At 41.7% G+C, this 25,020-nt stretch overlaps 1 protein-coding gene across 1 annotated transcript in view; it reads left to right on the top strand.

Annotated features, from left to right (window-relative positions):
- The window catches only part of LOC134612182 (transmembrane channel-like protein 1), a 69,967-nt gene that overhangs the window by 5,792 nt on the left and 39,155 nt on the right, over window positions 1–25,020 (top strand). Inside the window, exons 3-7 of the mRNA XM_063456538.1 lie at window positions 10,411–10,492; window positions 12,287–12,393; window positions 13,479–13,577; window positions 14,349–14,491; window positions 24,549–24,693. Coding sequence (XP_063312608.1) covers window positions 10,411–10,492; window positions 12,287–12,393; window positions 13,479–13,577; window positions 14,349–14,491; window positions 24,549–24,693 — 576 coding nt within the window. The remainder of the gene's footprint in view (window positions 1–10,410; window positions 10,493–12,286; window positions 12,394–13,478; window positions 13,578–14,348; window positions 14,492–24,548; window positions 24,694–25,020) is intronic.

The following is a 25,020-nucleotide window of genomic DNA, read 5'->3' as shown; positions in this document are numbered from 1 at the left end:
AGAACTCAGTGGGCAATATATGATTTAAAGTTCATTCAACTTTGCCCACAGTGCTGAGCTGATTTCCTGACTGTGTTAAGCGAGTTGTGTTAATTTTCCTTTTGGTTTTTGTTCGTTTGACTTTTTTTTTCTATTTTTTAAATTTATTTATTTATTTTTTGGTTTGTTTTTTCTCTCTTGCTGTTCCTTCCAGCCCCCTTGTACTCCGTCCTTATTTTTTCGCACTGAATTCACTATTCTATTAAAGCAGGAATAAGTGAACGTGAAATAGAAAAAGAAAGAAAATATAATTGAGTATAAAAGTGGAGACTAGAAGGCAGGGAGGAAGGTGAAGAGGAGAAGGGGTCAAGGAGGAAAAGTTAAGGACAAAAGGAATATCATACCAAAATCAAAGAAATCACTATTCCAAAGAGTTTATAATTTCGAGAGAAAGAGTAAATAAACCAATAAACAAAATTGCTACTAAAAAGACACAAAATAGCATGCATTTGAAAAAAGAAAAGAAACCCACAAATAAAACAGAAAAAAACGCCTTTATATTTTTCACCACATCCTCCAGGTAATAAGTCAAACCTGGAGGAATCTCTCCTGTCAAATTTCCCAATAGAGGGAGATATTCATAAAGGACAAACGGAGGAAAATCAAGAGTCAAGAGAAGGAAAAAATGAATATGACCACCTACTCAGGCACATAGATACACAATTTGGGAAATTAAGAGAATAAATTCAAGTTAATACCCTGGACATTAAGAAAGAACTACAGAAAAACACTTGCTCCCTATAGAGATACAAATAGTATGTTAGGATACTTATCAGTAGTAAATGGTTACAGCCTCCCTCAGATCGCTCCCAGCTGGCAATCTGCTATCCACAGAAATATATGTACACACACAAAGAGGGAACCGGCTGGTTTCTAAATGAAATATACAAAAATAATATAGTGTAATACTGTTATGAAATAACAATCTGCGCAAATTATAATGCACTCACAAGATCTTGTATGATTCAGGCATGTAAGGTGCCTCCCCTGATGGTGTGGGGGGCTTGGGAAACTTCCCCTGGATTATTCCACTCAAATACAGGACTCCGGGTGGATGTTGAAAAAAAAGCAGCTTTTAATAAGACGATAAAAACAAATAAATTAATACAACGGTCGGTCCTCACCATCAGGGGAGGCACCTTACATGCCTGAATCATACAAGATCTTGTGAGTGCATTATAATTTGCGCAGATTGTTATTTCATAACAGTATTACACTATATTATTTTTGTATATTTCATTTAGATATCAGCCGGTTCCCTCTTTGTGTGTATATATATTAAGAAAGAACTGCTGACTCTTAATCTACGAATACAAGGGATAGAAGAGAAATTAAACGGGATGGAATACAAGGAAAAAGTCCACAAAGAAGAACACCTGGCACTAGAAAAAAAAATAGCTGACATTGAGAACAAACTGATAAACCTGGAGGACAGGTCAAGATGGAACAACTTAAGAATCAGAGGACTATCAGAACAAATAATTGCAAACAATCTGGAGCCATATATAGAAGATTTTATATATGTGGTTAAAGATTTTTTGCAATTATTTGTTCTGATACTCCTCTGATATTTAAGTGGTTCCATCTTGACCTGTCTTACAGGTCTATCAGTTTGTTCTCCATGTCAGCTTTTTTTTTTTTTTCCCCAGTGCCAGGTGTTTTTTGCTGACTTTTTCCCTTGTATTCCATCCTGGATGTGGAATGGGACGCCAGAATTCTAATGATGGAGAGTTGCCACAGAGTGAATAAACCAAAAGATGTCCCAGACCACCTTCCAAGAGATGTACTGATATTATGTGCCTCTTTTAAACTTAAGATGCAAACACTGAGAGCTACAAGAAGTAATAAATGCACAGAAGAATACGAAACCCTGAAAATATTTCAGGACTTGTCATGGCCAACCAGACAAAAGAAGAAAACCTTTTCTGATAGTACACTAATTCTGAGACACAATAACATCAAATATCAATGGGGGTTTCCAACAAAAATGATTATACCATACGAAGGAAAAATTACTCCTATTGACCGAGCAGAAGATCTAAAAAGCTGGCAAACAAAATTGGAAGTAGCCCCAATCACCCATCAACAAACAGCGAGGCTCCAACTATCTAAAGGAAAGGAAGGAAAGAAGAAGAAAAGGAGAAAAGAAATGGCACTAGTGACACTTAACCCCTTAAGTAGGGAAGAGAGACTTAAAGCACAAGCGGATAATGGGAAATACAAGCAAAGAATAGGGAAAAAATTATAAATATATTAGGAAATTGAATAAGTACACAGATAACAAGTTAAGCAACGCACGAAGTGAAGTATAATTACCCTCATATAAAGGTCCACAGTAATTAAGAACGAAATAATACAAAATGCATACTAAATAAACATTAAGAACAAAAGGAAGATATAATGACACAGAAAGGAAAACCAAAAAAAGGGAAACAGAAAGGGGACAGAAAAAGAGGAAGGAAAAAAGAAAAGAAATAAAATATTTAATAGGGAGGTTAGATGAGTTATAATATAAGTTTTGCACAATGAGGAAATAAAGTAATAGTGAGTAGAAACACTTATATAATGATTGAGTCAATAATAAGCTGAAAGGTGTGCGTGGTTTAGATTAGTGGGGTCTTCTTTTGTCCCTACTCCTTTCCATAGTTTTTTTTATTTCCATGAGTGCCTTACAGTTGACCCTCCATAGATCGTATACCCTCAGTATGCTTTTCCCACACCACATGTGGGACCCATTCCGAGTAATGTTCTGTATTACTTGAGATACTGTATGGCGGGGTTTTTTTTGCCATACAAAATTTATGTCTTAGATTGATTCAAAATGTTTGGAACAACCCGTCGTATTTTTATGTAAACACAAATAAAGATTGTTTTCTTGTTTTTAATAAATCCACAGTAATTTTTGGGGAGAGAGAGACCCGAGAACTGATAGAAAACTGTAATTTAACTTAAATTCAATAAATGCCCGGAGGAACAACACAAACTCTGTAAAAGGTCTAAATTTTAGAATTCTTGACAACATTGGGTACAAATCTGTGCCCTTCAAGAAACCCACCGGATAAAATTCAATAAAAAATTCAATAGGTTCAACAAGATACCCCATCATTACAAGTGCGGCTTTGAAAAAGAAAAAGAAAAAAAAGAGGTGTGGCATTCATGTTAGAAATGTTTTTCCCCCTAAATATTAAACATGAAGGTACTAGACCAAGAAGGGTGATACATCATTTTAGTATGTGAAATAAACAATAAACTATTCACAATAGCTTACATCTACGCACCAAACAAATCTACAATACACTTTATTATAAATGCCTTTAAGAAAATAGAGCAGATTAAACAAGGATTGGTACTAATTATGGGGGACTTCAACTGCGTAGTTGACTCTCTGAAAGATAGAAAGAGCCAGAATAACCGAAAGAGTAGGAAAGCAAGTGAGAATAGCATGTAAAATTTACTGAATAATTAGAATTTGAGAGATATATGGAGAACATTTCATCCCTCTGATCTAGATTATACATGCTATTCTAGAACATTTAACTCTTATTACAGAATCGACCTTATTTTGGGAAACGTGACCATGCTATAGCTAGTTAAAAAAATAGAGATACCGGATATAGCATGGTCAGATCACAGCCCTATTATGTTAGAATATAAAGATACCTTTGATACTTTCCGCAAAGACTGACGTTTAAAAGATTATATACTACATAAAATGAATAATGTTAAAGAAATTAAGAAAATAACCAATATTTTCTTTTTAGAAAATTAAAATAAAGGCACACCAGATATCACGGTCTGGTGCGCTTATAAAAGCGTAGTTAGAGGACACATGATAAAAATGGCATCCAACGCAAATAAAAAAAGGAATACAGCCTCTTTTCAAGCTATATATATAGCACTAAGTGATTACAAAAAGCAGAATAAAATAACACCCTCCACACAAATAGCAAGGAAGATTGCAGAAACAGAAAAACAGATGAACAACCAGTTAAGATCTGGCTTGTTGCCCTTACAATCTAAGAGGTATCTAAAGGGCAACAAGCCAGAAGCACTAATGACTAATAAACTGAAAAAAGAGAAACATAAAAGAGTGATATATAAAATAAAGGATAAAGAAACTTATTTAACCCCTTAAGGGTGACGGACGTTCTATGCCATCCTTTTTTGGCTGGTCCTAAATGCCGGGGGGGCGGCATAGAACATCCCGCCGATCCCACGTTGGTGGTTGCGATCCAGAGGGCTGCCTGGAAGGCCAGGCAGCCCCCTTCTGCATGATCCTACCCTCCAGGGCCATGTGATTGCAGGGTCCTTGCGATCACATGGTCGGAATAGCCGTCTCATGAAGTGTCAGCCTGCTGACTGTAAAAAAGTTGTAAAAGTTAAAAAAAAGTTTAATAAAGTAAATGAAAGTACTTAAATCTTTTATAGAACTTTTATATGCACATACACACACATAGACTAATATTCTAAGTGTATTTTAATATTTATTGATTATATATATATATATATATATATATATATATATATTAAAATACACTTACAATGATATTTTATATATACAAATATATATATATATATATATATATATATATATATATAAATGCACAGAAGAATACGAATATATATACATATATGAAAGTTGATGAAAGTCCACAATGGTGGACTGAAACGTCGACCTTCAGACAAATTGGAATAAAAGGTTTTTACTTTTGACAACTGAAAAGTCCTTGAGTGCTGGCTTTTTTCTAAACGCTATACATTTGTGCAGCCGAGCACCGGGCAGACACTTGAGGAAGGCTGGAGTGCAACTCCTATCAATTTTTGTACATACATATATATATATATATATATATATATATATATATATATACATATATATATATATATATATATGTGTGTGTGTGTGTGTGTAATTATCAATATATATACAATAAAAATAATCAATAGGAAAATTGAAATCAAATCAGTTTTTTACATTTTGCACACACATACAAATTAGAATGCTAACTTTGGCCAGTGTTTGTGACTAAGTGGCAACTAAAAAAGACTGGCCATACCCCATTTGTAATACCTTGAGTTGTCTACTATTGCAAATGGTATACAATCATGGGGGTAATTTTCATTCCTGGGCTACCAGACGGTCTCAAAGGCAACATAACCAGTCTGGCAAATTTCAATGTGTATAAACTAAGAAATGTAATGTGCTAAATTGGACCTGTACTTGGGGGATGCTATTTTACTCGTTAGACTTCACTGAATACAAATATGTGCATTTTATTGCAGTAACAGCTAACCGTATTATGACATTCACAGTTAATTAAAATGACACGCAGAACTAAAAAAACAAAAACAATTCTTAATTTTTCACATTTGTTTTTATATTTTATTCATATTAAATTATGTTTAATATATAAATATTTGATGTGACATGAAAGTCCTGTTTCTCTTGAAAAAAAAAAGGATATAAGTGTGGGGGCATTTAATAAGGAAGAGGTGAATTACTCCTGAACAGATATATAGCACAAATTCAAGGTTTTGTTTACGTTTTGTTTTGATCACAACTTGTACAACTGGCTCGGTCCTTAAGGGGTTAAAGGCCCCAGGAAAAAATAGGAAAAGCGTTTGAAATTTTTTATCGGGATCTATATAACCTACCAGAAGAAATATACGGCAGAGAAGAGATTGAGAAATTTTTCAAAAACATACATATAACAAAAATTCTACCCGACAAATTAAAATGATAAATCAATCCATAACAGAAGTAGAGGTCAGTAAATTAATAGATAGGCTTAAAATAAAGACTGTTTCAGGCCCAGATGGCTTTACAAATACATTTTATAAACTAATGAAAGAGCAACTAAAAAGAGAACTCTCTAATATTTTTAATTATATAATGAGAAGAGGACGCTGTCCCGGAGAATTGTTGAGAGCGAATATTGTCCCCATCCCAAAAGCAGATAAAGATCCAGAATTGATTGGTAATTAGAGACCTATTTCGCTAATCAATACCGATATTAAAATTTTGTCTTCTATTCTTGCTGAACGATTAAAAATAGTTATACCACAATTAATAAACAATGATCAAGTAGGATTCATACCAGGGAAGTCCTCAATTAACAAACTCAGAAAAATAATAAATATATGAGAAGAAACAGACAACAATGAAACCCCTCTAATGTTACTGTCAACAGATGCAGAGAAAGCGTTTGACGGGATTTGTTGGGGTTTCATATTTGCAACCCAAGTTGGAATTACTGGTTCAATACTATTAGCTATATCCGCTCTCTATAACTCTCCATCAGCAAAGGTCACAGGGTAGGATTTGCATAACAAAACTTCAACATAAAAATGGACAAGACAAAGATGCCCTCTTTCCCCTTTATTGTACATAATGGTGTTAGAACCTCTAGCGATTTCAATTAGGCAAAACAAAAAATTAAAGGATTTATGATCATGTCAGGACAAATAAAACTAAATATCTATGCAGGTGATATATTATTAACATTAGAAGAACCAAAAATCTTGGTCCCAGAGTTACTGAAGGAGATAAATAAATACTCTAAAGTCTCGGATATATAAAATGAACCTAGAGAAATCATTATTCATTGCTAAAAATATGAACAAAAGATGAACTAACTTTCTTGTACAAAATACCAGAAATACCAAAATACCAGAATACCAGAAAATACCAAAATACCAGAAATACCAAAAATGTTTTACCAAAATGGCTGTATTTATGGAGAATGATCCCTTTCAACTTCTCAGAAAATTGGTTATCTTTACTACATTCTTTCTTTTTTAATTTTGTATGGAGTGGCAAGAAAGCAAGGGTTTAAATGGAAAACTTGGCTAAGTCAAGGCAAGATGGAGGATTGGGGTGTCCAGAAATTTTGCAATGTTATCTGGCTAGCAGACGTTTCCACATATTGCTCTCTCAAAACAATGCAGCAACTCAAGAAATATGGTACAACATGGAAAAAACTAAAACTGGGGTAGGTAACCTATCCTCACTCTTTTGCGTCTTGGACTTGAAAAAAAAATGTATTAAAGAGGCACAAAGTAAATCACAGATACTTAAAGAATTAACGAGCTGGTGGGATAAATTCACAACTAACATAGGACTCAGAAATAGAATAATAGATGCGCTTCCATTTTCTACCATTTCAGATATGTTAGATAAATTCCCGGGGGGGATAAGGGAATTTAAAAACATATTAGTGGACCATAAAATTAAGTCCCTCAACCAAATTATGGAGGAATTTAATATTCCCCCTAAAGAAACGTTTAATTATCTGCGAATCAAAGGTTTTATTTCAGAATATCTTCTTAAAAATAAGGGGGATAAAATCACAAGTCTCAGACACCTTCTCAAACTAAAGAACTATAAAAACTTACTGGCAAAATGCGCCAAAGTTATATAAAGATGGAGACATGATAAACCTATAGGACTGATCAACAAATAGGAAAAAGAGCTACACGTACATAAAGAAGAAGAAGAAGAGTGGATAAGCTCTCTAAATAAACTACACAAACATATACACTGCCTAAACCTTACGGAAACACAATTCAAACTTTCAAACAGATGATACCTAACACCGAAACATTTAAAAAATATCTTTCCAGAGTCATCAGATAGGTGTTGGAAATGATGGCAATTTGATCCACATTTTGTAACAAATTTTTCCTCACCTTGTGCCGTTCAGCAGCTATGCGCCAGTATACCTGATGCATGCAGCATGTTTGTGGACGCCGGCCACTGCGGATCCACGCAGTTTTATAGCTCCACGTCCGCCCACGGCAATAACAACGTCAACATGCGTGTGATGTCATGCAAAAAACGCGCACGCACGTTCTGGTGTCAAAGGCCTGTTATGGCAAATCGGATCCATAGGAGGCTTATTTAAACACATTTTTACTTCTTCTCATTGCCCTGTCATGGTTTCCCATAGTAGGTTATCCGAGAGTGTGTTCCTGAGCGTTTATTTCTGATTACTGACTTTGGCTTCATTTTGACTTCCTGGTTACTTGACTTCTGGCTTTCCCTCATCAATGTGTCTCCTTCTGTTTTCCTGACCTCGGCAAGTATTCTGACTATTCTATGGTACGTTAAGTCCGGCCATACTAAGGCCCGGTAAGACGTTACCTTTAGTCCTAGGTATGATATAATTCTGCATGCTGGATCTACTAGTAATCCTGACACATTTGGTGGCAATGCGTATCCATAAATACATTTTGTAAAGATGTAATCAATGTAATATATCAAATAACAGAAATGAAACTAGTCTTAAAGCCTGAAGTGGTCCTGTTAAACCTGAATTGGCCTAAAATTACAAAAAAAAACTAATGATAAAGTTACATATCATCACGGCAGCTAAACTACTCTTAGCGCGAAATTGGAAAACAGGGAAAACCCCAGACATTCAAGAATTAATAACTCAAGTCATATGGCAGGCAAAAATGAAAGGGGTATATTGGTGAGCCTAGGAAATAGATACACTCAAATAGAAGACTGGGATGCATGGATAAATAAAATGGAAGCTATAACTTATCACAACCGAGTTAACTTCTTTCGGGCGATCTCCTTCCTGCTCCTCGCGCAGTTTAATGATGCCGGGTCCCGGAATATGGCAGGCAAAAATGAAAAGGGGTATATTGGTGAGCCTAGGAAATAGATACACTTAAATAGAAGACTGGGATGCATGGATAAATAAAATGGAAGCTATAACTTATCACAACCGAGTTAACTTCTTTCGGGCGATCTCCTTCCTGCTCCTCGCGCAGTTTAATGATGCCGGGTGCCGGAATATGACATCATATTCCAGCGCCCGGCTTCACTACAGACAGCGCGCGCGAGGGAACAGTGAGTAGCAGGAACACTGAGCTCCCTCGCTGGCCCTCCTCCCTGGCCAGGTAAGTGTTACCAGAGTAGGCACCTGTAATGTGCCTACTCTGCTATAACATCAGCATGTGCTCGCGGCTCTCCGGGCCGCAAAGATGGTCCCTTGTGGGCCTCATGCGGCCCATGGGCTGTGAGTTTGACACGCTTGGTTTAATGGCAGTCACGACTGGCCTTATATGCAAGTCCCCATGCAAGGGGTTTTCCAGAACATATTCCCCACTGGACATGAGAGGGAACTGTGACTAAGTACAAACTGTAATTACATTGGCTCTCAGGTCCAGGACACTCCCACACAAAACAGGATAATCCCTCCCCTGTGCCTGAGAGATAATTGAGTCAGGAACTGTACTATACTCAATTACCTCCAGGCACAGAAAACATATATTTTACAATAACCTGAAAGGATCCCCAAAACACATGGAAACCAACAAAAGTCACATCCCCTGATAGCCCCGATTGGAGGACCAACATATCCAAAAATCACCCAGATCGGTTCAGGGGGTTCGGGATTTCCATGGAAGTCATAATTTTGACCGACCGTGCACATGGTCCTATGCCAAAACAGTTCCAGGGAATTAGGGCTAACAGTTGGTCTCTCTTTCTGGAGAACAAAAGTACATAAATCACATAAGTTTTTTAAAGGGCCCATACTCTTTTTGCAGGAGGCTGGCAAGCAGGCCCCTCCAAGAACACGTGGCAGAGGCATTTCTGCCACAACCTGTATGCTAGGAATTGTTGGATGTGACAGTACTTTAGAGGCTGCATGTGTCATTCCCCTATCTAAGGCCCCCTAACAGTCCCATTTTCTGTAGGACAGTCCTGATTTCAGGGTCCTGTCTTGTCATTCTGATTTTGTTCCATGGTGGCCCACGTATAGAGACACCAGAGAACTGTCTTAAGACAGCACAGCTGTGTACAGGCACTAGGACCCTGCAGAGAGTGCTTCAGCAGTAATTTCCTGCAAAATCCTATGGATTGGGGGAAGCCAGACAGGTCCTTTCTGTCTTTCAGTGGAGGCTTGCTTATCCCTCCGGTTTGCATACCTCCTAATTTTGGGAGGTATACTATCTATGCCTAGTGTTGTAGGAGACAGTATACAACAGTGACTAATGTTTAGGATTGGTTAGTAGTGTAGGACTTTAATTTATTTTTACATGATAACTCATTATAGTTTCTCTCCAGTTTGTGGAGGTCTTACTGAATCACAATAATGTATTTAAGTATTAGAATGTGTTATGTATTTGTTTGTGTTTCACCCCAGTGCTGCAAACCTGTGCTTTGCTGCTTTGAGTATAATTACTATTTTGAAAATTGTTTAGAATTCTTTTTTTTTTAATGCTGGTTCTAGTGAGGGCTATTATAGTATATTTACAAAATAAAAACAGTAATCATACATAATTCAGAAAAAGTGCATGAACAAATAGCCCTCTTACAATATTTTCATATATTTTCTCATATATCTTCTGCTTTAGAAATGGATGAAATTTCAGAGAGACTTTGAAAATTTTAGAACTGCCTGTATACCGTGGGAAATGAAAATAAAAGAAATTGAAAGTAAGCTATTTGATTTTATTTGTGAATGTTGTTCTATAAGCAGAGCTGTCAGTTCTCTGGAAATTATACCATTGATTAAAACATTAAAAATCACCTAAAATCTAAAATCTATCTATCTATCTATCTATCTATCTATCCATATATCGTCTATCTATCTCTCTGTCTGTCTTTCTCTATACCATAAGAACTGATTATTGTAATTAGTATCTCCTGTCACCCATCTGCTCTTTGTGTTTCATTTTGAAATATTAAAACTATGTTCATTTTTGTTTGTATTTCCTTGTTTTTAGGCATTTGTTTTTACAGTCCCTATTCTGCTCTGTGTCAGTGTGTATCAGGGTCTCTGAGGACAGGTGTCAATCCATATCTGCCAAGTGACCCTATGTATGGGGAACAGTCCCTATTCTGCTCTGTGTCAATGTGTATCAGGGATCCTTAGGATAGGTGTCAATCCATATCTGCCAAGTGACCCTATATAGGGGGAACAGTCCATATTCTGTTCTGTGTCAATGTGTATCAGTGATCCTTAGGATAGGTTTCAATCCATATCTGCTAAGTGACCCTATGTAGGGGGAACAGTCCCTATTCTGCTCTGTGTCAGTGTGTATCAGGGTCTCTGAGGACAGGTGTCAATCTATATGTCAAGGTGTCAATGTCATATGTCAGGTGTCAATCCATATCTGCCAAGTGACCCTATGTAGGGGGAACAGTCCCTATTCTGCTCTGTGTCAATGTGTATCAGGGATCCTTAGGATAGGTGTCAATCCATATCTGCCAAGTGACCCCATGTAGGGGGAACAGTCCCTATTCTGCTCTGTGTCAGTGTGTATCAGGGTCTCTGAGGACAGGTGTCAATCCATATCTGCCAAGTGACCCTATGTAGGGGGAACAGTCCCTATTCTGCTCTGTGTCAGTGTGTATCAGGGTCTCTGAGGACAGGTGTCAATCCATATCTGCCAAGTGTCAAGGTTTCAATATGTCATATGTCAGGTGTCAATCCATATCCATTGTGATTTAGGAATGTTAGGTAATTTATGCCCTTTATGGATTAAAACCAGACTCTGCATCAACTGTGTAATTTTCCATGGGAGTTTTGCCATGGATCCCCCTCCGGCATCCCACAGTCCAGGTGTTAGTCCCCTTGAAACAACTTTTCCATCACTATTGTGGCCAGAAAGAGTCCCTGTGGGTTTTAAAATTCGCCTGCCCATTGAAGTCTATGGCGGTTCTCCCGGTTCGCCGGTTCACGAACATTTGCGGAAGTTCGCGTTCGCCGTTCGCGAATCGAAAATGTTGTGTTTGCGACATCACTACTTATAATGTACATAAAAAATATTTTCATATACTGACAATTAAACCCTTACTTGTGAGAGGAGCTAAAATTAGCAAAATGCAAGATTCATTCCATTTTGTGAATCATTGAATCAATATTTTCCTATGGGGATTTTGAAGATGCTGGACATCCTCATGCAAAGCGTAAGACATTTGCTGTCTTCTAGTGGTTGTCTTAATACTGCCATGTAAACATTGCAGTTTGTCTAAAACTGTAATGTTTTACATTGCAGGATTAAGGGGACAAGGACCCTGCACCCACACCACTTCAACAAGATGAAGTGGTCTGGATGCCTTTAGTGTTCCCTTAATGGAAACAATTCTGGGTACATTAATGATTATTGAGTTAATGCAAAAGAGCACCACACAGATCTTTAGAACAGAGGATTTGTCTCGATCATCAAAAACATCTAATTATATACTTAAGCCTCCACTATATTAAACACAATCTTTTGTTTTCAGGTCACTTTGGCTCATCTGTAGCATCTTATTTTATATTTCTACGTTGGATGTATGGAATTAATATGATACTCTTTGGATTGACATTTGGCCTAGTCATGGTGCCAGAGGTAAAACATCCTTTTAGAGAATAAAGACTACACAGGCAGGCATTTATAAATGCATGTGATGATAAAATACTACAGTTTTGTAATAATTTTTGCATTTACTCCATCTAGTCTCTGGTGTTATATATCACCTTTAATTATCCATGGTTGTATGGTCCAGACAATGTTCTCCAATATACTATATAACTGATCGAATTACGTACACTCGGAGCCAACTAAAAGGAGTATAACCACTAATAAAATGTCAACACAAGCAAAATGCATATTGATTTACAAACCAACTTTTAAATTGGGTAAAAAATGGTTATGGCTGGGACTAGTGTTAGAATGATAGTTTTGGTTAGTGTTAAGGCTATGCTTAGGACTAAGCCTGAGTTGCCGAAACAGTGCAACAATGTCTCCTCAGCTGATCTCCTGACATCTATGATGGGGAAGGAAGAGATGCATTTCTATTAGAATGTACTGTATATAGTGCCAACATATTCCTACATGCTTTACAGTTATAGAATGGGGATATTTGACAACAAGCAATACAGAATATTAACAGTAAAAAGAGGTGAAGAAGGCAATGCCCAAGAAAGTGTTAAGGGCAGCAGCTACATATCGCAGCTGCAGGGAAGAGCAGCATCTACCAATCTTTAGCCCAATGGGACATGTATGTTCCGATGATGTATTGAGATTAAAAGAACCTTAACCTTAAGCCTAGCCTTACCCTCAGTCATAACCTTAGACTTAACACCAACAATAAACCTAACTAGGCATAACCCAGCACTAACCCTAAGAAAATATCAATAATAAAGATACCAACACTGAACAATGCATCATGGTTTATTACAATGGCTTCAGAACCCCTTGATTGCATGCTTTCCCCATATCAACATTATGTAATGTACTGTAATATTTTATATATATATATATACCACTGGGTATCTGTACATCTATCTGTGTATGTCTGTATTTCTTATCACCATTTTTGCCTTTTCTCTAAATGTTTCCTTTTTCTATATACATATTGTGTTGTTTAATATTGTGTTCAGTCTTCTACTACACTATTATAGTCTTCTTTCAGAATGTATTGTGTTCTCCAGGCTTTAATGGGGAAGCCCTATGGTTCGATGCCTAGAAAGACAGTCCCTAGAGCAGAGCAGCCCACTGCAATGAATTTTGCAACGCTTTGGGATTTCAGTGTAAGTATCATGTGATCTCATTTGTATACCTTCCAAATAGGCTTATTTAAAGTAACAAAATCCAAGAGTTCCACTTTCATACTTTCATACTTTGATGCCCCTCATTGGTAAAATGGAGTTACAATATTGTATAGTATGTATGAGCATACCACAAAGATCGAAAGCAATAATACATACAATTATCTTCAGAAGGAACAATTATCTTACGGAGCATGCCAGCAATAAATTGCAAACTAATTTGTGTTCAAATACAGTAAATATATTCATTTACTAACTGCCCATGTACATAAACATGTACATTTAAAGCATACTGTTATTATACTGGGCATAATATATATATATATATATATATATATATATATATACATATATATATTGTATTATTATTATTATCATTATTATTATTATTATTATTATTATTATTATTATTATTATTATTATTATACTGGGAATAATATATTATATTCCCAGTATAATAATTATTATTGTTATTATACTGGGAATAATATATATATTTATATATATTATACTCCCAGTATAATGACTTGTTTTGATGTCTGGCAACAAAAAAGAGCAGGGTTTTAGGTGCAGTTATAAGCAGAAGCAACTTTTGCAAGGACACAAGTTGTTGTGGTTCTTTGAGTGTCCTTCTAAGACATAACCTTACAAAGTGTCAAATGATGCAGTTTTACAATTGAGAAAAACACATAATTTAAACAATGAAACACTATATCTATATTTTCTTAGTAACTGAGAATTGTTTTCTTTCAGGGACTTGCACAGTACTCTGTCCTCTTCTATGGTTACTACAACAGCCAAAGGACCATTGGCTGGTTACAATTTAGGTTGCCTCTTTCTTATTTGCTTGTTGGAATTGGAACCATTGCATACAGCTTCATGGTAGTCATCAGAACGTAAGTTATATTCATAATTATTGATATGTAAAGTGTTCATGAAAAGTGAAACTTGAGGAGCTCTGTGATGTGTTTAGACTTTGAAGGGCAAGCAGAAGGGGCCTTCTTAGAGAATAATAAAATAAATGGAGAAACTGCAGAGAGAGAACATTAACCCGAGAAAGTTGATGTTAAAAAAAAAAAAAAGCAAAGGAAATAACGAACTCTAAATGAAGGGGAGAATGGATGGTGAGTAACACAAAAAAGAACAATCAAAAACTGAAGGTAAGTATTTATACCCAAGGCTGAACCACAAAAACACTCTAATTTATTAAATAGCCATTACACTTGAATGTAGTTGTTATAAGATCATTACAAAATAGAGACAACATAATAAACCGCACGGCTACATTTTTCAGTTTTTGTGAAACTGTGAGGCCAAATTGACATACAAATTTTAAAAAAAAATGTGTATCGTTTGCCTTTGCCTGTGACTCATTTGTACAAGTGCACATCTTGCCTAGACTCCCATAATACTATGTATAGTAAACGCAAAGCATCTCACAGCATTTTAAATTAACATACAAGCAAAATCTAGTAGGTCTCCTACCTGCAATTAAACAGGTTACAGCTGGAGGGGATTTTATTTTAAAAAAGGGGTGGAAGTAATGACATTATTTTTTAATTTTGACACTTTAATCTTGTTTAAACAGTGATTTTGAAATGTGACATTTTTATGGAATAGTATATATACAAAATAATGATGCACACTTGACAGGTGTATAGTCGCCATTTGGGCAGTCGGAATCCAGGACAAACCACCCCCATAACCTAACCCAATAACACACGGACACTAAGTATTATGGGGAAATTTGTCCACAGCTTTATTAACCAATAATTATAATAATAATAATAATAATAATAATAATAATAATAATAATAATAACAATAATAAATTAACATATTAAACATGGGTCATTGCCCCCCATACTCCGCCCCCTCGCATCCTGTTCCTTCGGCTACCATACAAAAGGCAATGACCCCCATATAATAACACCTATACATATTTATAACATATTTATAACATACACCAACATTCCAAAGTGCCAACCATCCATTAACCACGGCAGGGGTATACCCGGATACCCCTGCCCCACCAGGTTCTGAGTCACCTCCAGGACTCGAAACCTCTCAACCACCGATGACCACAATCTGTTTATTCCACCTCACGTTCATCCAGGGGAGCCTATTTCCTCTCCTTCGGCTCCCCGTCCCGCCGCTGTGAAAGAAACGGGTTAAAGAAACACATAACATAACAAACAAAGGGAGGGTGGGTGGGACAAACTCAACCAGGTAGAAAGTTAGAATGACTCACCTAAAATGGCTGCTCATTTAAATAGCCAATCCTACTTACCCATAATCCAACCCTTGCTTACTTCCTCCTAAGCCCGCCTCCTAACCCCTGTCAAGGCCTTTTTCCGCTTAGCTGCGCTCTAGCTACATGGGGCTACATGACAGGTGTATAGTCGCCATTTGGGCAGTCGGAATCCAGGACAAACCACCCCCATAACCTAACCCAATAACACACGGACACTAAGTATTATGGGGAAATTTGTCCACAGCTTTATTAACCAATAATTATAATAATAATAATAATCATAATAATAATAATAATAATAATAATAATAACAATAATAAATTAACATATTAAACATGGGTCATTGCCCCCCATACTCCGCCCCCTCGCATCCTGTTCCTTCGGCTACCATACAAAAGGCAATGACCCCCATATAATAACACCTATACATATTTATAACATATTTATAACATACACCAACATTCCAAAGTGCCAACCATCCATTAACCACGGCAGGGGTATACCCGGATACCCCTGCCCCACCAGGTTCTGAGTCACCTCCAGGACTCGAAACCTCTCAACCACCGATGACCACAATCTGTTTATTCCACCTCACGTTCATCCAGGGGAGCCTATTTCCTCTCCTTCGGCTCCCCGTCCCGCCACAAGCTCAGACCTTGACCCCTTAAGCTGTCTGAGCTCCGCCACCCCGAAGAAACAGAGCCATCCGGATACCATCCTGCCAACCCAAGTTGAGCAGGTCCAAACCCACCTCCGAGAGGTGAACACCATCCGAGCGGTAGTATCCTGGCAACCCTTCCTCCAGCTCAAGGTGCCTTACCACCACACCTCCTACCTTCCGCACAAAGCTTGCCATCAAGCTATTCACTTTCTTCCTGCACCTATCCATAGCTAACGGATCCCGAGCGTGCCGCCACCGGCGCCTCGGGACAATCTCCGACCAAACCAACATGACCCCCGGAAGCAGGCCCCTCAACTTATTGATGTCCTGCTTCATCCACTTCACCAGCCGGCGTTGCGGCGTAAGGCCCAGGTCATTACCCCCAATATGCAGGACCAGTAAGTCTGGCGTGTATCCCGCCGCCAGTATCCCAAACAGTTTACCACAAACATCCCCCCAGCAGAAACCCCGATACCCAAACCAGCGAACTGCCAACTGGCCTCTCGGAAAACCCAGCTGCTGGCCTTGCGCTCGAGCTGCGGCCCTCCTCTCGGCCCAGAAGACAAACGAATGGCCCACGATCCATGCCTCACGCCCTGGGGGGAAAAACAAATGATGAGGGAAGTCCAACAGAGACCCCCACCCCAGCCCAAATAACACAGTGAACCATTTCAGTACAGCCAGTTACCAGTCTCTTATTCCCAAATATTTTTTTATTTTTTATTTTTTATTTTATTTTTGCATAAAACGGTCCCCAATCTCATTACTCCAACAGACCCAATCTGACATAGGAACGGAATCTTACTGATTCCCACCTCCCGATCCGCTTCACCACCTCGTCCCCCAATCCCAACCGAGCCGCCTCCGTGGCAGCCCCAATACGGAACAAGTGCGTTCCAAATCGTTCAGCACGAAGCCCTAACTTGCCCAAGCCCAACCGAAAAACTTTCGTGAACTGAAACCGAGAGAGGGAGGATCCGTCGGCATGCACCAACAAGGAACCCCCCATCGCTGGCCTCCGCGCTAGGTACTCTGCCGTAGCAGCCAACGGGCACAAAGCCGAGCCCGGCAAGGCCCCCAGTGCCACGTCCCGGCCCACGCCGCGGACGTCCGTTTTGGATCTGCCGAGGTGCACCACCACCTTCCCATCCAAGACACGAACCCCCGAAAATTGCAGGCCCCCTTGCACCCTCTTATTAGCGCTCACCAGTTCCCCAATTCGGAATGCCCCAAAAAACGCCAAAATAAACGCCACCTTGAACAGCGAAGCCTCGAACCCATCAAAACAGATTTCAGGCAACAAAGCCACCAAATCCCCCAGTAGTCGAACCGACACCGGGCGCCTGGTATCCGGCGACCTGCGTCCCTTGCGATAGCCCTTCAGGGCCTGCCTGATAATGAAAGTCTTAGTAAAGTCCTCCTTCCCATGCCATCTGAACCAAAACGCCATCGCCGCCATGGACCTGTCCACCATGGCAGGCGACGCCCCTTTCGCCAGCAACTGACAGGTGTACCACAGGAAAGCATCCCGCAGAGCCTCCCCGCTGACCATGGCCAGCCCGTCCAGCGACCGCTCCCACAAGCCCCAAATCTTACTGTACGAGGCCCAAGTGGCCGGCGCCAGGGAAGCCTTCACAAGTCCTCCAAGCAGGATGTTCCCAGCTGCCAAATCTCGTCCGGGCAAGCCTGCCCGGCCTTCGAAGCCCCCGGCGCCACCAGCCAGAATCGGGACCACTGAAAACGAGACAGAGCATCAGCCACCTCATTCAAATAACCGGGAACATGCCGCGCGCGAAAAACAACATTCCGAGACATACACAGCAATACCAGTCGCCTAAGCAGCCTAACCACCGGCCTTGAGGCCGCAGACTGACGATTCACCGTGTGAACCACCGCCATGTTATCCGAGAAAAAGACCACTTTCCGATCACGCAGCCTGTCGCCCCATAGTGCCATCGCAACCACTAACGGGAACAACTCAAGGAAAGCCAAGTTGCGCATAAGAGGGCTCGAACCCCAGGAGTCCGGCCACCTCTCCGCACACCAGCAGCCACCAAAATATGCCCCAAAACCTACACTGCCCGAGGCATCCGTGAAAAGCTCAAGCTCGGCCGACGACTGGCCCTCCTGCCTGAACAACACCGTCCCATTAAAATCCCGCAAGAAGGCATCCCAAATGCCCAAGTCCGCTTTCATGGCCGCCGACACCCGGATGAAATGGTGCGGGGACCGAACCCCCGCAGTAGCGGCCGACAAGCTGCGACTGAAGACCCTTCCCATCGGAATGACCCGACACGCAAAATTGAGCAGCCCAATCAAAGACTGGAGCTGCCGCAGAGTAACCTTGCGCGCCCCCGCTACAACAGCCACCGCCCCTCGAAGCCTGTCCAGCTTATCTCGGGGCAGCCGACATTCGCCCAACCCAGAGTCAATCTCCAGACCCAGGAAACTCAGACACGTGGTCGGGCCTTCAGTTTTATCCGCCGCCAGCGGAACCCCGAAGTGGCCCGCCACCCACTCAACCGTCCGCAGCAGGCGCAGGCAATCCAAGGAATCAGCCGGCCCCACGCACAGAAAATCATCCAGATAATGCACAATAAAACGATTCCCCGCTTCCACCCGTACCACCCATTCGAGAAAAGTGCTAAATTTCTCAAAATAGGAGCACGAAATGGAACAACCCATGGGCAGGCACAAGTCCACGAAGTAGTTCCCTTCGAAGAAACACCCCAGGAGGTGATGACAGTCCCGGTGGACCGGCAGCAGCCGAAACGCGGCCTCAATGTCCACCTTCGCCATCAGAGCCCCACGCCCTGCCCGCCGGACCAGATCGACCGCCCGGTCGAAAGATGCATAAGACACCGAGCACAAGTCCTTATGAATACCGTCATTCACCGATTCCCCTTTCGGGTACGAGAGGTGGTGAATGAGTCTAAATTTACCCGGCTCCTTCTTGGGAACCACCCCAAGTGGAGAAATCCGCAGGCCTCCCAGCGGAGGCACTGCGAACGGGCCCGCCATGCGGCCCAGCCCGACTTCCTTGCCCAGCTTCTCCCTAACCACGTCCGGGAAGTCAGCCACAGACTTCAGGTTGCGCAGCCTCCCTGATCCCCCCTCCCGCTCCTGAAACGGAATGAAAAACCCCTTCGCAAAACCCGCCAGGAGCACAGCGGCATCCGCCTTGTTATCGTAGCGGCTTAGCCATGGCTCCATCGCGCTTAGCCTCACTGGAGTTAAGCCCAGGGGAAGCGGATGCACCCCCTCCCCTGGTCGCGACAGCAGCACCGGCGCCACCGGACTTCCCCTTCTTGAAGCAGCGGTTGAGCCCATGAGCGCCTCCACAGCCGGAGCACTCGTGCTTGAAGCGACAGGTGGTCCCCCATTTGCATTGGCCCTCATTATAGAGCCAACATAAGCCGTTTGGTAAGGCGGCCGACGAGGCGGACTGCCCCCTAGCGCCGGCCGAGTTCTGAAAGGGCTGCGCCTTTTGCGCCATCATTAACTTCATCCAGAGCGGCAGGTCCATTTGGTCCCACCGCATACCCGGGTTAGCCGCCAGCCGCTGCCTAAACTGCTCGTCATACCGCCACCACGCCAACCCCCCGTAAGTCCGGTACGCTTCCCAAATGCCATCCAAATAACAAAACAGAGAGGAGCATAACCCCGGCGATTTCTCGCCGAGTACGCTAGCCAGCACACAAAAAGCCCTCAGCCAATTCCCAAAGGATTTCGGAATCTTGCGATACCGCTTCCTCTTCTCCTCCTCCTCCTTCTTCTCGTCCTTCTTATCCTCCTCCTTGAGGTCTATAAAGTCCTCCAATGGGAGGAGGGAGAAGATCTCACAGAATTCCCCCTTCCATATCTTATCCTTCACGTCCTGCTTCAAATGAACCCCCAACGGGCCCGCAAACGACACATACGCGTGCTGTCTAGCCGCGTCGGGAATACCCCCGGTCAACTCAGCCCGCTCGCTCCCAGTCTCCCCTACGTCCTGCGGCACCACCATGTCCCCGCCCGAACTAGGCCCTGTGGAGTTCCCAACCCGAGAGCCCGTAGTCACAGCACCCGGAGCCCACACCTGACCAATGCCGCTAGTGTCACCCCCCGCCCCCAATGAGTGGAGTAGTGCCTGAAGTGTGGTAATTAAAGCACTAGAGTGTATTGACCCACTGGACTCACCGGCCAAGCCCCCCGACACCGGGACGGTGGGGGCTGCAGTGCAGATCGCCCGACATCCAGGAAGAGGAACTTCCGCTGCTGTCTCACCGACCGGGGAGCCCACCCGGTGACCAGCCTGCGAGGAGGCGGAACGGCTCCGAGATCTAGGACAAGGAGAAGAAGTCCTGGGTAGGGTGTAACGGACATCAATACCCCTCCCGTCACGACCCCGGGAGCGCCTGCTCTGTACCGAAGCCTCCCGCTGACCTCTACCACCACGTGGCACCCTGGAACCCCTGGGGCTACGACTCCTCCCGTCTCTACTATTAGGCCGCCCCTGCCGACCATACCTAGGGGCTGCCGCACATTCCCCTGCCGAGCTGTCCGAGGGGGAGTAGTGCCGACCCGACCTCCCCCGCGCCTCCCGGGACCCCTGCGATCTAACGGGTGATGGACTGTCGCTACCACTCCCAGAATCCGGGCCCCCCCGCCGCCCGACCACTACCGAGGATCCCGGTCCCCGACCCCCCTTGGTCCTCCGACTGACTGCCTCCGGAACCCTTTTTCCCGCGCCTACCACCACCGCCCCTTTACCCTTACCCCCCTGCTGACTAGACCCCGACAGCCCAGACCTACCCACCACCCCTACGGGGGACCCGCTCTCTGACCTGGCCACATCCCGAGACCCCCCCGCCCCTGGAACTCACACCTTTCGATCCACGTTTACGCTTAGGGGCCCCAGAACCCTCCCCCCTTAGGACTATGGCCTGGGCACCCCCCACTGGCCTACTCCCGCCCCTCTCCGTGGCAGAGCTCCCCCTAACGACCTTCCCGCCAAGAGGGCCCCGGCCGGAGCCCCCTGCACTTGCCTGTTGCCTCCCAGGCCGGCCATGCGGTCTCCCGGATCCAGCCTCGTCATCCTCGTCACTCTCCGATGGGGGGGAAGCCCGCCCAGACCTCCCCTCTGTGGGTCCTGCAACACCAGGGGGCCGCCCGGCCACTTCCGACCCGAAAGCAGCAGCGCCCCCGTCCGCGACATCCTTCTGCCGCCGAGTGCTCGTCCGAGGCTCCGTCCGCACGCGGGGAGGCAAGGCCTCGACCACGCGGCTCCCGGGCCTGCTGCCGGTCGCAACCGAAACCCCACTACTTCCGGGGACAACTTCACCGGGCCCCGTGCCCGGGCTTAGCCTCCTCGGGGGCCTCCGGGCCCTGACCGGTCTCCCGCCATCACCGTCCCGATCCGCCGCCTCCGCCAGGGCAGGGCCGAGCTTTGCCCGTAACCAGTCGACACCCTGATGCCGTGCTGCCGACCTGATCCCCTCCAGCAAACGCTCCACGTCGTCCATGGCCCTGCAGAGGAGACAAAGGAAATCCAACCAAGCAAAGTCCGCGCACACCGAGGTGAACACAAACTCAACCAGGTAGAAAGTTAGAATGACTCACCTAAAATGGCTGCTCATTTAAATAGCCAATCCTACTTACCCATAATCCAACCCTTGCTTACTTCCTCCTAAGCCCGCCTCCTAACCCCTGTCAAGGCCTTTTTCCGCTTAGCTGCGCTCTAGCTACATGGGGCTACAATATCAACTAACAAGCAAAAACTGGGAGATATAAGCAGGCGCAGGTATGTGAGGCCCTTGAGAAAGGCAGTTGGAGAGCTGCTGAACCGTTGGTAGGATTGGTGACTTGTGTTCTGTCCTTTTAGGCTTGTTTATTGGTGGTAATATATACGTAATTTTTACTTGTTAGTTGATATAGTGTGCATCCTTATTTTTGTATTTATATGATTTTCAAGAGCATTTAAGGGAGGTTTTATTCCTTATGAGGTTTGCACCCCATGATAAAAAAAGCATTTTAGGTATATCCTCCATGTATTATGTTATTGTATTTTTTTTTTTTAAATAGAACATTACTGTACTGTTTTCAAAAATAATTCAGTCCAATATATATATATATATATATATATGTGTGTATAAATATATATTAAAGACACTTTGAGCAATAATATCCTTCTAAAATAAGGATGCTTATTATTGTAAAAGACAAGGACTTCTACACATGGTGGTTGCTAAGGACGCTTGCTCCACGAAGACTGATACCAGTTGTGACATATTGCAACACGGAACCTGGAAGAACAGGAACGTACAAATGGACAAATATCAACCAATTAGGATGGGTATTTCTAAAAATAAAACTTAACTTTTAATATAGTGATTAAGAGGTGAAATAAGTCACCACAACATACAGAAAAGGAAAACACAATTCAAACAGAAATAATAATGTACATATTTACAAAACAATTATCCTGAGTGTAGCTTTAATGTTTGTATATGAAAATCTGGTAGTTCTACCCAAATATAGGGATAATGAATACAGGGTTAGGTAGTACAGGCTGTAGCTTTGTGAGTTCAGGATAATAATAAAAAAAATAATCTGTAGCAGACCAGCGGTATAAGGAGAATAGAAAAAAATCTAAATCTAAACCCCAAACAAAGGGATAAGGGGACGTCTCTCTGCCTTTTAGAAAGAAAAAAAAGTAGTATTTCATAATGTGCAGTGATGCAATAGGAATACTAAGATATCAGGAAATGCTTGTAATACAGACTAGATGGTCTTGCTAGAGATAGTGCAACTAAAAAAGTCCAGCAATGTAGTGGGAACAAAAAAGCATCATTGTATTAGCTAATAGTGGCTGCCAAACAATGTAGCCAATACATGTATGTATCAATAGGGGTGATAGCAGGGAGAGGTGAAGTAATTACTAAAAACATACTAATTGTGTGCCTTTGAGCGCACCCCTTAACCCAAAATGCCTGTTACTCCAAAATGGATGTGTAAGGAATGCCTCCCACCCCTAGAATCAATATAATGAAAGAAAGCTGGGGATTGTAATGATGGACGTTTTTTTCATCAATATATGGGGACATGTATTAGTGAATTTCTGTAAATGCCATTACAAGCCGAACATGAGCTCATGATACAGTGGCTATGAAGTGTGCTTGTCAGAACCCCTGACGCACGTTTCGCCAATATGGCTCATCAGAGGGGAACCAGATTGGCAAAACGTGTGTCAGGGGTTCTGAAAAGCTCACTTCATAGCCACTGTTTCATGAATGAGTTCATGTTCCATGAGTGTTTCCATTCACCTTACTAATCAAAGGGGTTTGCAGTGTAATGGTATGGAGTTTCCTCTCTCCTTGCAGTTGTTAGATGTATCAACTCAGACAATAGCCAAAGAAGATGGATTGGGACATCCAAAAATACCCAAATAAGTCCAAACACATTTCTACTTTTTTTTTGTTGAAATGGAGTAATGTCATTGACAGCCAAGTACAGAGGTACCCAAACATCATCAGAGATGAGTGTCTTTTATATCCTGGAAGGCATAAGAAAAAGTCTCACCCCCTACACCAAATGTAAGAATGATGTGAGCCTCTACTATACTATAATAGCCATTCATTTCCACTTCTATTCAACAAGGCTAACCCCAACATATATTCTGAATATTCTGAATAAAAAATATAGTTTGAATATTAACAGGGTTATATACTTAAGTGATAATTCAATTTAAAAGTTAAGGCCAAAGTAACTGAACTGAAAGTATAGTTGAGTAAGAGGATTTTCCAATTTGGCTATTTTCATCTTAAATGTGAAATTCACTTTAGATTCTCATTTTTGTCAATAATTGTGTTCATTAAGTGTACCTACTTTGACATTTCTTGTCCAACCACTACTGTTTTTTTTTTGTTTTGTTTTTACGATGACAACGTGGATATACATTCAAGATGGATGGTGGTTAAATAAATATTGTCTGTTTGCATTCTAAAATTACAGTCTTTGCATTATAAAATTAAAGTCTTGAAATCTCTTTAAATTTGCAGAATGGCAAAAAATGCACATGATGATGGAGGAGGTGATGACAACAGCTTTAATTTTAGTTGGAAAATGTATACAAGTTGGGATTTTCTTATTGGCAACCCAGAGACAGCTGATAATAAGTTTGCATCTATTACCACAAGTTTTAAGGTAAGAATGGGAAAATGTTTATTATTATAAACTATATAGCATTATTTTTTAAATTATTACAAGAAACATTTAAATAATGTGTACTTGTCCGTGATGCATTACTGCTTTCAGTCAAAACCCGATCTTCCATCTTGTAAAAATACTCTTACTGAATTTGTATTCTTTAAAGCCTCAGTAATGCAAGTACCATCATGGAACACATAACACATAAATTGAAATCATTTGTGAAATCATTTTTTCAACCAAATAATGTGACTATTGCGATCCCTCACATATCAAGGTCCTCACCACTTCCAGACTCCTTAAATAGCGTTCATGGGGTTATTT

Source organism: Pelobates fuscus, chromosome 5 (genome assembly GCF_036172605.1).
Source record: "Pelobates fuscus isolate aPelFus1 chromosome 5, aPelFus1.pri, whole genome shotgun sequence".
Lineage (NCBI taxonomy): Eukaryota > Metazoa > Chordata > Amphibia > Anura > Pelobatidae > Pelobates > Pelobates fuscus.
The sequence above is the reverse complement of the archived record's forward strand: the minus strand, read 5'-3'. Positions and strand labels throughout refer to the sequence as shown.